The sequence below is a fragment of the Capsicum annuum genome, chromosome 3 (genome assembly GCF_002878395.1).
Source record: "Capsicum annuum cultivar UCD-10X-F1 chromosome 3, UCD10Xv1.1, whole genome shotgun sequence".
In the NCBI taxonomy this organism is placed as follows: Eukaryota; Viridiplantae; Streptophyta; class Magnoliopsida; order Solanales; family Solanaceae; genus Capsicum; species Capsicum annuum.
In genome coordinates this window covers 144,843,614-144,859,788 of record NC_061113.1, presented here as the reverse complement: position 1 = coordinate 144,859,788, position 16,175 = coordinate 144,843,614, and the positions used below count along the sequence as shown (strand labels likewise).

Here is a 16,175-nt window from a genome sequence, read left to right as displayed (position 1 = left end):
ATAATATTCTGTAACTGACACTGGCTCTTGGTAAACAACTAAATTGTTGGGTATTAAATACCCCTAGGACTTGATAGCATGAAAAGTAAAGAAAAACATAATCTTGAATAAGTTCACTTGGTCATAATTCATTCATAGAGACATTCCATCAAACACTTGTAATACATTAACTTGTACATGAATGGGGAATACATGTTTGCATGCTATAATGACAATATTTCATTCTCATAGACCATTTATCAAACACATAAGAAGCATACTTGGTTCATTAAATCCTAAACACTTAGGGTTAACATGGTTACAACAATCAGCTTTCAAATTGAAGGATTTATCATGAATACCATGTAATTCAACACATACTAGAATCAATTCTTGGAACTCGTAATCTAAATCATGGATTAAAACTCAAACAACATCATGAACATGAATTCAATCTAATTCAAATATGGAAATCATAAATCTTGTATATTGAAAAAGGATTCTTAGGCTCCATAGAAGGTAAAGATCCATGAATGAACATCTAACATACCTTAATTTGATGAGTTCTTGGAGAAATTCTTGGGATTGACCTTGATTCTTGAGAGCTAGGGTTTGTTTTCTTGAGAAAGAACTACCTTTTGATTTTGAAGAAAAGTGAATAATGAAGGATTTTACACATTCTTAGGGCTTAAATCCCATATCTGAACGAAATAAAATCATGGGAAAATACTTTTTTAACCTTGGGCGCAACTTAATTTTTTTGTTAAATATTCCCAATTTGGACCCCTGGCGCAATGCGCCACTATCTCGCTAGGCTACTGGAAAATAACAACTGGGACATTTCATGATGGTGAGACACCGTGGTATCGTGTTGCCACTTTGGTTGCGAACTAGAAGTGCACTGCGATGCGGTGGAATCGCGTTGGTATACTAGAAATTGACAATTGTGAACTGGGTCTATGGCGCAATGCGCCAATATCGCAGAGCAACACAGGAAACTGACAATTGTTATTTTGACACACTCTGCGATGCGCTACTGACCTGAATGACGATATTTAACGACTGAAATTTAAAATTGCCATAACTTTTTACCAGTTGTCGGATTTAGGCAAATTTTATCTCGTTAGAAAGCTAATTGAATTTCCTACGCAATGACAGACTCAAATATAAAAATTAATAAGTATTTCTAAAAATTTTATTTAGGATAACTCATGTACTGAAGGTTAATCTAGGCTAGGAAAATACAGGGTATTACAATATCTCCCCATTGGGAATATTCGTCCTTGAATGTGGATAGTTAAGCTGAGAGAGTACGGACAGACTAATTTTATGTACTGAACTAGATGTACACAACTGAAGAATGATTACGTGACTGTTCTAATAGACTAAACTTACATTCTGAACATGCATGCCTGATATGAGTACATGTCTGAACTGATTAATGAATACGTGACTGAATATTAATAAATAGGAACATGAGGACATGACTAAGTCTGAATCATGATACATGAACTAAACTGATTCTTTGGATGTAAATCATGACAGGGGAATGGTCATACGGCTGAGATTGGGACTTGAGCGTCAACTCTAAGGACCCATTACTTCAAAAGAAAATGGAAGATTTGGATCATGATAGCTCGAGGATTATAGTGCATCTCCCCCTTGGGCCACTATGTCCCTCGAGAATGCTGACTTAGTTGAGATACTAAGGAAAAACATGAGACGATGCACGGGGCACCTACGAACTAAACCGTGACTGAATATCTGGAATTTGAAACTGAGGAATAAATATGTAAATGGGAGATCTATTACATACCAGTAACTGCATCAGGAGAACTTTCCTGATCTTGTCTAGACTGAAGTACGTAAAATCTATTTAGGCGTTTCCCTCTGGTGGTACTGGAAGTGGCACCTTGTTAATTCAAGTGACCTGACTGAGCTGAAGGACGACTCTACTGATCCTGAGAAGCTAACTGAGGACAATCTCTGACTCTATAGCCCAGCTTGCCACACCTGAAACAAACATCACTGCTAGCTCTGCAGACACCCTTATGATTCTTACCACACTCTCTGTAAAACGAATTAGTACAACTATTGTTTATGCTATCCTGGGTCATTGGTACACTAGCTGAGGAAGGAGCTGAGACTAAAGACTTTGGATGAAACTGGGAATGGTTACTGCCTTCTAACTTAGGCTAACTGAAATTAAAGCTACATGTTCTAGCCCTCTTATTCTTTCTCTCTCCTTCTTCTTAAGCTTCTGCTCTTCAATCTATTGAGCATGGACCATAAGCCTAGATATGTCCATCTCTTTAATCAACATCGTTGTTCTATACTCCTTAACCATTGTACCTGACACCCCAAATATAAACTTGCTCATTCTGGACCTATTGTCTGCCACTACATGGGGAGCATACCTGGCTAACTGAGTAAATTTGAGGGAATACTTTTTTATGCTCATACTAACTTGTCTGAGATTGATGAACTCTAACACTTTGGCTTCTCTCAGCTCTAACGGAAAGAATTTGTCTAGAAAGGCATTAGCAAACTTTTCCCACTCTATGGGTTCTGTATCTATACCCCTGTCTATATTTCATTGCTTAAACCACATATGGGCTAAGTCACTCTCATGATATTCATGACTTTCTAAACCTGATCAGGGAACTCCTGTGGATCCTCTTCTAACTTAGATCCTATTAAGGAAAGAGGATTCATCTGGGTGAAGTCCCAAATTCTGGTTGCAGCAGTATTGGTCACTGGCTTGGTCGGAACAATAGCTGGCCGTTCTTTCTGATCTACTACTGAATTGGCTAGAGTAGTGAATGCAGCTCTAAATTCTGCATGAGAGACATATTCGTCCAAGGGATCTGCCTGAACGGGCTGAGGGGCTGATTGGTTTCTGGTTCTTCTTTCGTTAGTCCTTTTGGGAGGCATGTTCTGTAAACAAAAGAAAGAAACGGATTAGACTGAGAGATTAACTTAAGCTCATGCTCACTCGCTTGACATGAATACTGAAAGAAAGGAAATTTTTCCTATCTCATAGCCTCCTATCCATAAGTGTGACGTGCTACACACCCATGCATAAGAATCTATGCGATGCGGCTTTTCAGACTCCGCAGGACTATATTATACCTTAGGCTCTGAAACTAAGTTCGTTACGACCCGAGACTACCCCCTAGTCGTCACACGGTACTTGCGACCCTGAAGGACCATAAGCTAACCCATGAACGATATCGACTATGAGCACTGAACAATAATACTGAAATAAATACAAAATAATAGGCTAAAATGCTATAAGGTTTAAAACATCTAAAATACTGATAAAATATAACAACTGTAAGACTGAATACTGTCTGAAAATTTAGTCTGAAAAGTCTCTAACTGAATCTATCTGAAAGTAGAGTTGATGGAACAATCCCTAACTAACTCTATCAACTAAAATACTGTTAAGATGGAGTACTAAAATAAAAGCATATCCTCGATAGATGAGGACTCACTACTAAATCTTCTACTCCTGGCTGAATCTGCCAATAATACTGGAAATGACAATTGGGAAATTACATGGTGGCGTGATGCGGTGGTATCGCATTGCCACTTTGGTTATGAACTGAAAGTGCATCGCGACGCGGTGGAATCGCATCGATACATTGGAAATTGACAATTATGAACTGAGTCTATGGCGCGGCGCACCAATATCACAGAGCAACACTGGAAATTGACAATTGCTATTTTGACAGACTCCACAATGTGCTGCTAACTTGAATGACGATGTTTAACGATTGAAACTTAAAATCACCATGACTTATTACCCAATTGTCAGATTTTGGCAAATTTATATCATTGGAATGCTAATTGAATTTCCTACGCAATGGTTGGCTCAAATCTATAAATTACTGAGTATTTATAAAAAATTTATTTAGGATAACCCATGTATTGAGGGTTAATCTAGGCTAGGGAAATACGAGGTATTACAAAGTTAAACGTGGTTAGCATGAGTCAAAGTATGTCTGGTATGTTGGAACTGCGAGTTGTACCTTGATTGTGAAATAGAGAGGAGATAGTTTAAGCATAAACTATGCCTTTTACCTATGAGCCATGTCTATTTACAAGTTGTATGTATTTTCAAGACTGAAATAATATTGTGGTTAGGATATGTTTTGTTTTTGTTTGTAAATACATTTCTAGTGTTTCTTTTATAGTTTACGCACTATATAGCCTAAGGAACATAATCATTGTTTAGATATACATTGTTCTTTGGTTTTTGGAGAAATTACAGATTTTGATTCTTGATTATTGATCTTAATTTGATAATTAATGTTCGTGGATTTCTTCTACTCAATTCATAAGTTCATATTTATGATTTCTTCTATAAATTATAATTATAATTCTACAAGCATGAGTAGCTTAATCTTTAACTAGGGTTATGAGAATCATGATAAATTAACATAGTAGGTTAAAGTACTTAGTAATTCATGAACAATGTTCTTGCAGGTATTACTCTTCCCTTCATAGAGATTGCTTTTTAAGAGTTGCTAACATTAGAACACTTCTTAATTCTTACTTGAGCATAGGGGTTAAGAATGGGAAAAGGGATTAAGAACCAAGATTTAAGGCTATCAAACCTCATCTAATAGCTTAAGCCTTGTCCAATGATAGCTAATCCAAGATCAAGGGTAAGGGTTAATACGTAAATAATCATATACTTATTTGGTGCATACGTAATATTCATATAATAGAGGAAACCAAGCATTTACATGAACCTAACTTACCTGTTTTGTATGCAAAGCAATGGGATAGTTCACTAGTGTGCTACGCTTACTGACTTATGAAATCATGGGGAATGAAATCCTAATTAATCATCATTATTGATTACAAACAACATAATTGATACTCTGTAACTTGGTTATTTAAATTTTACAATAGTCACTTATTACCATAAACCCCACTTTAAAAATAATAGATTAATATCTTAAATAACAGTATCGAACTAACTTCTAATCATATTACCTGTGGAATAAACACCAACCTAGTTGGGTATTATATTTGATTCAAAGACCTCTTTATACTTCATTGAAAGGTGTAATTTAGGTGACATGAAATTATGACGTCGTTGCTAGGAAATATGGTTTGAGAATAGTTCAAGTTTGCTTATTTGACTATTAGATCTTATTTTTTAATTTATTTTTTTATTTTTTATTTATTTTAGGGTAAATTTTAGTTTGTCACAAATACCCAAAGTCAAGGAATCCCTTGCTTTGCATTGATCACGAACTCAAACTAGGTGTTAGAAAGATGAATGCTCAAGAACTTATAGAGCAAGAGGTATCTTGTCAAGCTCCAGTAGAGAGATAGGTATGTTGTTGTGGATGTAACACACGATAATCAAGGAAATATAGTAATTATTTAAGATTTTGTAAATTCTCAAGATAAAACCATGCTCAAGGGTCATAATTATAGACCAAACATTTTTTTTGATGGTCTGGATGATGATTTTGATGAAGTAGATATTATGGGTGTCATTGTTCCTCCTACTTTGTCCCCTGGGTTAAGTTTGACATCAAAAGTGCTATGATCCAGTTGTTGAATTTGAAAGGCATGTTTAGAAGTATTCTAAGAGATGATCTAAATATCCAATTGATTACGTTCATAGGAATCTAAAAGTCATACTATGTTCTAGGTGTGAGTCAAAATATTATTAGGTTGTGATTGGTTCCCCTCTCCCTATTGGTTTCCCTCTCACTATCTAGGAAATAAATGTTATGGTTGAGTAAACATTTGGAGAGCTCCATTACTAACTAGAGGAAATTGAAGGCTGCTTTTCTAGATCAATGCTAAATTTAGAAGATAAGATTAGTAATTTCAGGCAACTACTTGAAGAATTTTTACATGAAGCTTGGTTAAAGTTCAATAAGAAATTGAATTAGTGCCCTAACCATAAACTTGTTGATGATAATATTGTAGAGATATTCTATAGGTGATTAAACTCTACAACAAATCCTATAGCTAAAATATGGTTGGAGGATCTTTAATGACACATACTTATGCATAGGCAATTATGTTGTTGGATCGAGTTACAAAGAACAATCGAGCATGGACTATTAGGTATTTAGAGGTGTCTAAGTGTTCTTATTTGTTGAGTATATCAACTGAGCAATGTTGGAAAAAAGAGGAACATGATTAGGATATGGCTTATAGGAAAACTCCGATAAATTTACTTACATAGCACTTGTTAGGGGCCATCTCCTAAATGGTTAATGCAGTTGGATCCTAAGGTTAAGTTGTAAGGCCTGATGATAGTGTATCTAATTCTTTCAAAAAAAGAAAACTATGTGAAAAAGGGATTTCTGGACCAACTTCGGAGGGTATAACCAAGAATCTTAGTGACAAGGTCAAGGAGATCAATATTGAACCTACTATAAGGATTATAAATATGATTGATCTGCGTATAGAGAAAATGTCATGGTCAAGATATAGAAAATTAAAGAAATAAGAATTGTTATAAAAAGGATCATAGTGTCCTTTATGTTCCTCCAAAGGGTCATGACCAAGGTGAGTCGGGTGGTTCATAATTAGAAGAAATGGTTATTGAGGAGCTCAAACAGATAGTGTCCACTAATTCTAGGATCAAAGAGCAATGTTATGAATTATCTAAAGTTTCCTAAGTCATTGACACTCACTCCATTCCTATCAAGTAGCTTGAGCAAAAAATGGGGTAGATTTCTATTCTGTTGAATCTAAGGAAAATGGTGCATTATCAAGTGACATAGTGCCATATAAAAGTCACTATATGGCAGTCACCACTAAAAGTGGAAAGCAGCTAAATGAGTAGCCCGGGCTGATTATTGTTGTTTATCATGATATAGTTATCATCAAAGATGGTCTTGAGCAAATGAATGTGAATGATGAAGATGAGCAAATATTGGTTGATTATAAAGAAGAGTAAGTTAGAGAGCCTCTAAGTAATACAAAGAAGTCTAGTGTTAAAAAGGGGAAGGAAAAAGAAGTCCAAAAAGATATTAAATCCTATTCCAAGTACTCCACCTACCTTCCCAAAGTGCTTGAAGAAGAAACTGAAAAATGACAAATTCCACAAATTCATATCCATCCTGAAATAGGTGTCTATGAATATCCCCTTAATTGAAGTACTTGAGTAGATGCCTGATTTATGCAAAGTTTATGAAAGATCTTATGACAAAAAAAAGATTGTTAGTTGTATGTCCATTGATAATTTGCATCATTGTAGAGCAATAGATATCATTCTCTAGTGAAAAAAAAAAGAAGAATCATGGGGCTTTTACTATTCCATACACTATTGGGTGTTTAATTTAGCAAAGACACTGTGTGGTCTAGGTTCAAGCATTAATCTTATGTTGCTTGTTGTGTTCAAAAATTTGGGTATGGGATTTGCCAAACCAACTAATGTTTGGTGGGAATATTATGTTTTCTGGTGAAAGTTGATACCTTTACTTTTTTTAATTGATTTTGTCATATTGGATTGCAAGGTTGATTTGGAGGTATCTACAATCTTTAGGTGACCATTATTAGCTACTAAATGGGCACTTATTAATACAAAGAGTGGATAATTAAAATTCTGATTAAATGATAAAAAGTAATATTCAATGTGTGTAGATCAATAAAGCAACCAAATGACATTGGAGTCATCTCCATTATTGATATGGTTGTTGAGGTCATGCTTGAGATTCCTATTGAGGAAATTTATGTTAATCATCATAAATTTTGATGGGGTGCTATTGAGGAGTATAATGAGATGGTTTGTGCATTTGTCAATATAGGGCAATATACTTATGCACCAAAGAAGTTAAATCTCAATTTGAAAAGCCATGCAAATCCACTGGTATAATCTTCTATTAAGGAGCCTACCGTTTTGGAGCTTAAGGCTCTTTGATCTCACCTTTGATATGCTTTTGTGGGAACTAACAATACTTTGTCGGTTAATATAGCAATAAATTTGGCTAAATGTAAGTAAAAGCTCATATGTCTATATTGAGAAAGTTTAAAAAGATGATTGGTTGATCTATTACAATTATTATTAGTCCATTGGGTATTTACACTAATGAAATCCAGCTTGAGGCTGATTGTATTCCAAGCATTGACCATTAGCATAGGCTAAATACACCTATCCAAGTGGTAGTGAAGAAGAAAATTGTTAAAAGGTTAGATGAATGTGTGATTTACCCTATCTCTAGCAATAAGTAGGTAACCAAGTCCAGTGCATGCTGAAGAAAGGTGGAATCACATGGTTCATAATTCTAAGAATGATATTATTCTAATGAGGACAGTCATAGACTAATGATTGTGCATCCATTATAGAAAGATACATGAGTGAACTTAGATTTATCACATTTTGATACCTTTTTTGAATTAGATGTTAGACCATCTTGCTAGTAGAGGATGGTATTATTTACTTAATGGTTATTTAGGACACAATCAAATTTCAATTGCTCCTAAAGACTAAGAGAAGACCACTTTCACTTATCATATGGGATGGTTGTATTCAAGTGAATGTCTTTCGGATTGTGTAATGCATTGACTATTTTTATATAATTTATAATGTTAATATTCTGTGATATGATGGAGGACATTATTGAGATTTTTATGGATGATTTCTTGGCATTGAGAGATTTATTTGTGGCATGTTTGGATCAATTGGGTGAAGTGTTGCAAAGATGTGAAAAGACCAACTTGGTGAGAAATTGGAAAAAATGTCATGTTATGTTGAGAGACGGTATAGTGCTTCTCCACAAGATCTCTATAAAGGTGATTGAGGCAACTGAAAATTGCCTTAGCTGATTTTTGGGAAGGATATTCGGAGATCTTTGAGGTATTCTGGATTTTATCATAGGTTCATCAAGGATTCTTCGAAATTGCACATACTTTGTAAAAACTGCTTCATAAAGAGGTAAAGGTTATTTTTTATTATGCATGCCTAAAAGCATTCAAGTGTTTTACGGAGAAGTTGATCTCAACCCCTATTATTGTTGCTCCTAATTATCTATGTCATTTGAGGTTATGTGTGATGCTAATGGAGTGGAACTAGGAAAAGTCCTAGGCCAAAGGTATGAGAAGATTCTTCATCCCATCTATTATTCTAGCGAAGTACTAAATGTGGCTTAAAAAAATTATACTCTGACAGAGTGAGAGCTACTTGTTATGGTATTTGCCTTTGAGAAGTTTAAGGCTTATTTTCTTAGAACTAAGCTGATTGTGAATACTGACCACATAGCTCATAGGTACCTTTTGATGAGGACATATGCAAAGCCTAGATTAATTTCATGGATACTTCTATTGCAAGAATTCAATTTTGGGGTCAAGGACAGAAAGGAATAAAAAACAAAGTGGCTAACCACTTATCAAGACTTGAAGAGGAGGCTACGTTGAAATTGAAATATAAGGTTGTCATTGATAATGCCTGATAATCAAGTATTATCTACATCTTTTGATTTAATTCCATGGTTTGTGGATTATGCTAATTTCTTAGTGAGTGATGTGATGCCTATAGATTTGTCCTTCTAATAGTAAAGAAAGTTTCTTCATGGTGTAAAGAGGTTCTTTGGGATGAGCCATATTTATTCAAAGTCTGTGCCAACAAAATAATTTGGAGGTATGTCCTAAATGAAGATAATGAGCATACTAGAGACCTGTCAACCATCCATTATTGGGGGTCATCATAGTGGCATCTGGACAGCCCATAAGATCTTGAAATGTGGGTATTTTATACCATTGTACAACAACATGAACATGACTATACTATGGCTTGTGACTAATGTTAAAGGCACGGGGCATATAGGAATCATGAGTTACCTCTTACCCCTATTCTTGAGATGAAGATTTTTTATGTTTTGGGATACTGACCTTATGGGTCCATTTGTGAGTTCTAGTGGTATGAACTATATACGTGTAGTTGTTGAGCATGTTTCTAAGTGTGTGGAGCATGAACTACAACTTACTTCATTACTCGTGGCTTCACACTATGAGTCGTGGACCCTAATCTAAGATGTTTTCAGATGACCCTTAATAGGATTCATTATTTCAAGTCATTGGTCTTACTAAAACTTATGGTAACCTAGTTTGAAACTTCATTTGCTGAACTTGGATTCATGAGTCACCCTATGAATCACGAAACCATGAATCATGGTGTGACTCAGACTAATGATGTGTAAAATGAATGGAATATGAACTCCTATATATGAATCACACCACAAGTTGTAGGTCGCTTTAAAACTCATGGGTTGACTCAAACTGAGAAGGACGGATCGACTATTTTCTAGACTCGTTAAAAATCAATATATGAGTCATACGTTGTAAAAACTCATAATCTAACCTGTATTGTAAACTTGCAACTTAATTTTTATTTTTTAATTTCTGATCTTTAGGACAAATGCTTTAACGCACTGATACTCTGCCTCAAAATATCACACCAAAGAAGGGTTGAAATAAGGAACCCACCCGAAAAAACAAATAAAAGTTTTCAAAGCCAGAGTGGTTGATCAGCCCGACTAGTTCCAAAGATTCAAGTGGCTTTAAGCAGAGCTACAAAATAAAAGAGAACTAAATAAAGCGTTGCACTACAAGGAAAAAAGCAAAAGAAAAGAATGAAGACCATGGCATAGTTATTTCTCTAGCTCTGGTAGCCCCTCACTAGTCTGAAGAGAGACATAGATCATTAAGTAAAGATAATTCAATGAGTTCAATACTAAGGGCTCAAAAGCTGATACTGGGGACTTAAAAACTAATCCATCTTAGAAAATTTAGTTTTAGCTACAGTTCCATCAACTCCAAACTTCGGGAGACAAAGGTAAATTAACCAGCGAATGAATAGATGGATAATTCAAGCATGTTGAACATTTATGATGAGTCCGAGATTTGGGTGTTGTTTGAAAGGTATCAATTAAGTTAGATGGAGAATCTGTCAGGAAAATATAGGCTAAAATTGTGCACAAATTCTATGTTGCATAAGCAGCTTAAAAAGAACTAAACTTCAAAGGGCCAAGATTGGAGAAACTAGCCTGCATTGACTATTGTGCAAATTAGGGGTAGCTTAGTGGATATTTTTGAGTGCATCATCTCAAGTTTTTTGTTTCGTGCATAGTTCAAGGCTCTACAAAGCACCATGAAATATGATTATTGGGTAGAGGTATTGAAAGTGGTAAAGAAACTCAGTCTGAAAGATAAGAAAATACACTTAGATGGTGAATATAATAGCAAAAGGGAAAGCTGAAGATGAATGGGTGATGAGTACTGTTCATATTAAAAAGGCATCATTGAACTTCACAGCAAATTTTGGTGGTCAATAATTTGGCATATACTAACACTGGCCAGTAATGCTAACACATTGACTCCAGCCCAGGCAACTTTGGTGGCTAGTGTCATGTCTGGGTATGCCCTAACCATACCTTGGTTCATCGTAGAAGAGATTCAAGAACATGAAATCAATGACAGAACAAGCATACCATTCCTTTGTCTAGTGTTCAGCCTATGTAGAGACTCTGTCATACCAACTTGGTAGAGTGAACTTGCCTAGTTCAACCAACGCGCTACTGTTGATAGAGGTGATGACCATTTGGGCGAGATAAGTCCTTTAAGTGTATCAATCACCGGCACTGAGACTGATGATCCACTAAATATGTCAGCTACCACCACCACCACTATTGTTGACACCGAGGTTGCAGCTGCAGCCTATACTAATTCATCAGACTCAAGTGCCTAGGGCTCCATAGATATGTTCCTTTCTATCGTTCTTATTTTTTATATAATTCATTGGGGACAACACAGCTTATTTAATGAGGGTGGGTAACTTGTACTTGTGGGTCTATTTTTGAACCTTGGGTTTTTTTTTTGTCTTGTTTCTTTTCCCTTAGGTGTTCTATCTAGTAGAGCTAACATTTTTTTGATTTTTTTATGTTTAAATGCTTTTGTGTTAAGTAGAATAAAAATAGGGAAATTTAACAATAACAACATATTCAGTGTATTTTTATATAGTGGGGCCTGAGGAGGGTAGAGTGTATGCGGACCATATCACTATCTCAGGTGAAGTGGAGAGGTTGTTTTCGATATGTTAATAGAACTTTATTGAAAGGAAGAAAGGCTAAGGTTTACAATATAATCTGAAAAGCCTGAAACTAACTAAACAAAAGTAGGCTATATATACATAGCCAATAACCTAAAGGTCCATAAACTAAAGGCCCAATAACATATGGGCTAACATCCCCCCTCAAACTCACAATGCAACAGCAATAAGCATTGAGAGTTTGTCACACAAAAAACGAAATCGAGACGCTGACTGAGCCTTCGTAAAAAGGTCAGCAATCTGCAAAGACGATGGAACAAAAGGAAGCGATATGGTCCCGAGCTGTAAATGATGACCGGTGAAGTGACAATCAATCTCAATGTGCTTCGTACGCTCATGGAAGACAGAATTCTTTGCAATTTGTACCGCACTTTTGTTATCACAATGCAGGGGAGTAGGCATAGAAATGTGAACCCCCATATCTGCAAGAAGCCAACGTAACCAAATAATCTCACATGTAGTCACAGCCATAGCACGATACTCAGCCTCCGTGGAAGATCTAGAGACAACATCTTGTTTCTTGCTCTTCCACGAGATTAAAGAGTCTCCAAGAAACACACAAAAACCAGTGGTGGATTTACGATCATTGCGATCTCCATCCCAATCAGCATCACTATAGGCTCGCAACTCGAGAGATGACGTCGAGGGAAACAAGAGATTCTGAAACTGAGTACCACGAAGATACCTTAGAATACGAAGTACAGCTCCCCAGTGCACAGAAGTAGGAGCAGTAACAAACTGGCTAACAACATGAACTGCATGTGCTATATCTGGACGAGTAACCGTAAGATAAACCAAACTACCCACAATAGTCCGATAAAGACTCGGATCTGATAATGGAACACCATCACTAGGAGAGTAACGTGCATTGGTTTCAAGGGGAGTATCTACAGTCCTGTTGTCAGAAAGACGCGCCCGTGTAAACAAGTCAGATATATACTTAGTCTGAGAAAGAAGATACCCTTTCTTAGACTGAGCCACCTCAATACCCAGAAAATAACGCAGCAAGCCCAAGTCCTTCATTGCAAATCGATGAGCCAAATCATACTTCAATAACTCAATACCACTATGATCATCACCAGTAATAATCATATCATCTACATATAAGGACAATAGAATTCGCCCTGCACTTGTACATCTAACAAACAATGCTGAATCATGGTTACTCGGGACAAATCCAAGGGAAGTAATAACAGTGGAGAATTTCTCAAACCAAGCACGAGGGGCTTGTTTGAGACCATATAAAGCTTTTCGAAGCCGACAAACTTCACCTGGCTGGTGGTCAATACCTGGGGGAGGAGTCATATAAACTTCCGCGTGGAGATCACCATTCAGAAAAGCATTCTTGACATCCATCTGAAATATCTTCCACTGTCGAACGGATGCAACAGCAATCATAGTGCGAACAGTCGTCATCTTTGCTACGGGGGAAAAAGTCTCCTCATAATCCATACCATATTGTTGTGAATACCCTTTTGCCACAAGTCTTGCCTTGTATCGCTCAACAGACCCATCAGATTTTGTTTTTATCTTATACACCCATCGACAACCAATCGCATGCTTACCAGGTGGGAGAGTAACCAAATCCCATGTATGTGTATGATGAAGAGCAGCAAGTTCCTCGGCCATAGCATTCTGCCAAAGAGGATCAGACACAGCCTCTCTATACGACTCAGGTTCAGACAAATGATGTATGTTTGCAATAAAGGAAGCAAATGAGGCTGAATATGTAGAATAGTAAAAATCTGGCAGTTTGGTGGACTTACAAGGTCGAGTAGACCTCCTCAGAGGTGGTGGGTCTCCAGTCTCAACAGTCGAAGGAGCAGACTCAGGCACAGGCGAGGCTGAAGCACTATCAGGTGGCACACCAGATGGCATGGATGAATCCGGAACTGGAACCTCTATGTCAATCCCAAAGGGATCAATAAGCCGAATATCTGACTTTGTCACATCATGGGTTTTAGGTGGAATGGAATAAAAAGGAATATGTTCCAAAAAAGTGACATGTCGTGAAACATATAATTTCTGACTTACAGGATCATAGCAACGATAGCCTTTTTGTCCAATACCATACCCCAAAAACACACATATAGCTGATTTTGACCCTAACTTATTTCGTTCAACATGAGGACGAAGAACAAAGCAAGTACATCCAAAAACTCGTAATGCAGAATAATTCGGCGGGTGACCATATAGTTTCTCAAACGGAGACATCCCTGAAGTCAATGCAGTAGGAATACGATTAATCACATATACAGCAGTTAGAACTGCTTCTCCCCAAAAAATACTAGGAACCTCTGCAGACAAAAGTAAAGAGCGTGCTGTCTCAACAATATGACGATGTTTTCTTTCTGCCAGACCGTTCTGCTCAGGAGTGTCGATACAAGATGACTGGTGTATGGTACCATCAGAGGCAAGTAACTGAGTGAAGTCATTAGAGGTATATTCACCCCCTAAGTCACACCTGAAACACTTTATCACAGCTGAATGTTGTGTTTTAACAAGGGCTCTAAAGTTGTTGTAAATGCCAAAGAAATCAGATCTGCGTTTCATAAGATACACCCAGGTATAACGAGTATAGTCATCTATAAACGAAACATAATAGGTCGATCCACCCTTAGTGGATACTGGCGCTGGTCCCCATACATCAGAATGAATAATGTCAAAAGGAGCAACAGAATAAGACACACTTTTATTAAACGGTAAGGCAGAAAATTTTGCCAGTTTACAACCACTACAATCTGAAATATCACTAGTGTTCACATGACCCAAAGCACCACTAGAGACCAAAAAACGTAAACGTGAAACTGACACATGTCCTAATCTGGAATGCCAAAGATAAAACTGAGAAGACAAAGGACTCAAACGAAAAGAAGATAAATCTATGCTAGAGGCAGCAACTACAGACACTTTGAGATTCTCCAAGACATAGAGTTCCCCCAACCTACGGCCGGTCCCAATCACCCTCTGAGTGTGTTGGTCCTGTATAACATAAACAGAATCAGAAAAAAACACCCAATTACCAGCCTTACACAACTGACTGACTGAAACAAGATTTAAAGCAAGTTTGGGAATGTAATAAGCATCAGAGAGGACAATGTGAGGGGTAGTAACAGAACCAACACCCTCGACTGACATAGGTACAGCACTCGCGGACATAACAGAGATTGGTGAAATGGGTGACAAAGAACCAAACGATGACAAATGAGGGGACATGTGATGAGACGCACCAGAATCCAATATCCACAAGGAGGAAGGAATACCTGAGGTACTAGAAGAAACTGAACCCGAATGAGACATAGATGCTAACATGGCCGTAGGATTAGAAACGAAGAACTGTCTGAACTGTTCGAAAACCTGGGGATCCAACGCAGAAGGTGGCATAGTGCTAACAGACTCAACATCTACAGATGGTGCAGCAGCAGCGAACTGTGGAGGACGAGGTGACCACGGAGGAGCACCAGAGGAGCGTGACAGAGACTTTTGCTGCCCATATTTCTGTTGCTGCCCAGATTGAGGCTGTTTGACCTTGTTAAGTAACAACGGACACTGAGCCTTCCAATGATTTTTCTGTTTGCAGAATGCACACTCATCAAATGCAACTTTAGGAGATTGTCGAGTCTGAGTACGGGGTGGCCTAGACTGATCAGTTGAAGCAGCAAACACGACAGGAGTAGTAGTTACTTTAGACCCTTTATCCACTTGAGACTTGATACGAGTCTCCTCTGCAATCAGTTCATGAACCACAGAATCAACAGTAGGGAGGGGAGATCGATGAAGGATTGTTCCACGTAGGCCCTCAAAGTCAGAACGGAGTGCCATCAAAAACTGAACCAAGCGTTGCTCTTCCCGTCTAGCAATGTACGGCCCAAAACCTTTTAACTCTGCAGATTCAGTAAGTGCCAATTGATCCCACAAATCCGAGATGGCAGCATAAAAATCTTGAATACTGAGATCATGCTGTTAAAGAGCACGGATATCATACTCCAACTGGTACTGCTTAGCAAAATTAGACTGAGTGTACAGTCTTTCCAAATGATCCCAGACCTCCTTTGCTGTGTCATACTTAGCCAATTGCATACCAATTGACTGAGTTACAGAATTGTTA

General features: G+C 37.3%; 1 protein-coding gene across 1 annotated transcript; it reads right to left on the bottom strand.

Moving 5' to 3' along the window:
* Positions 1–12,385: 12,385 nt before the first annotated feature.
* On the bottom strand, positions 12,386–13,414 carry LOC124897295 (uncharacterized mitochondrial protein AtMg00810-like; the record flags this gene model as incomplete). The annotated part of the gene is made up of 1 exon (XM_047410269.1): positions 12,386–13,414. A coding segment is annotated over one exon (1,029 nt), but the record flags the coding sequence as incomplete, so codon positions are not given.
* Between the last annotated feature and the right edge of the window lie 2,761 nt (positions 13,415–16,175).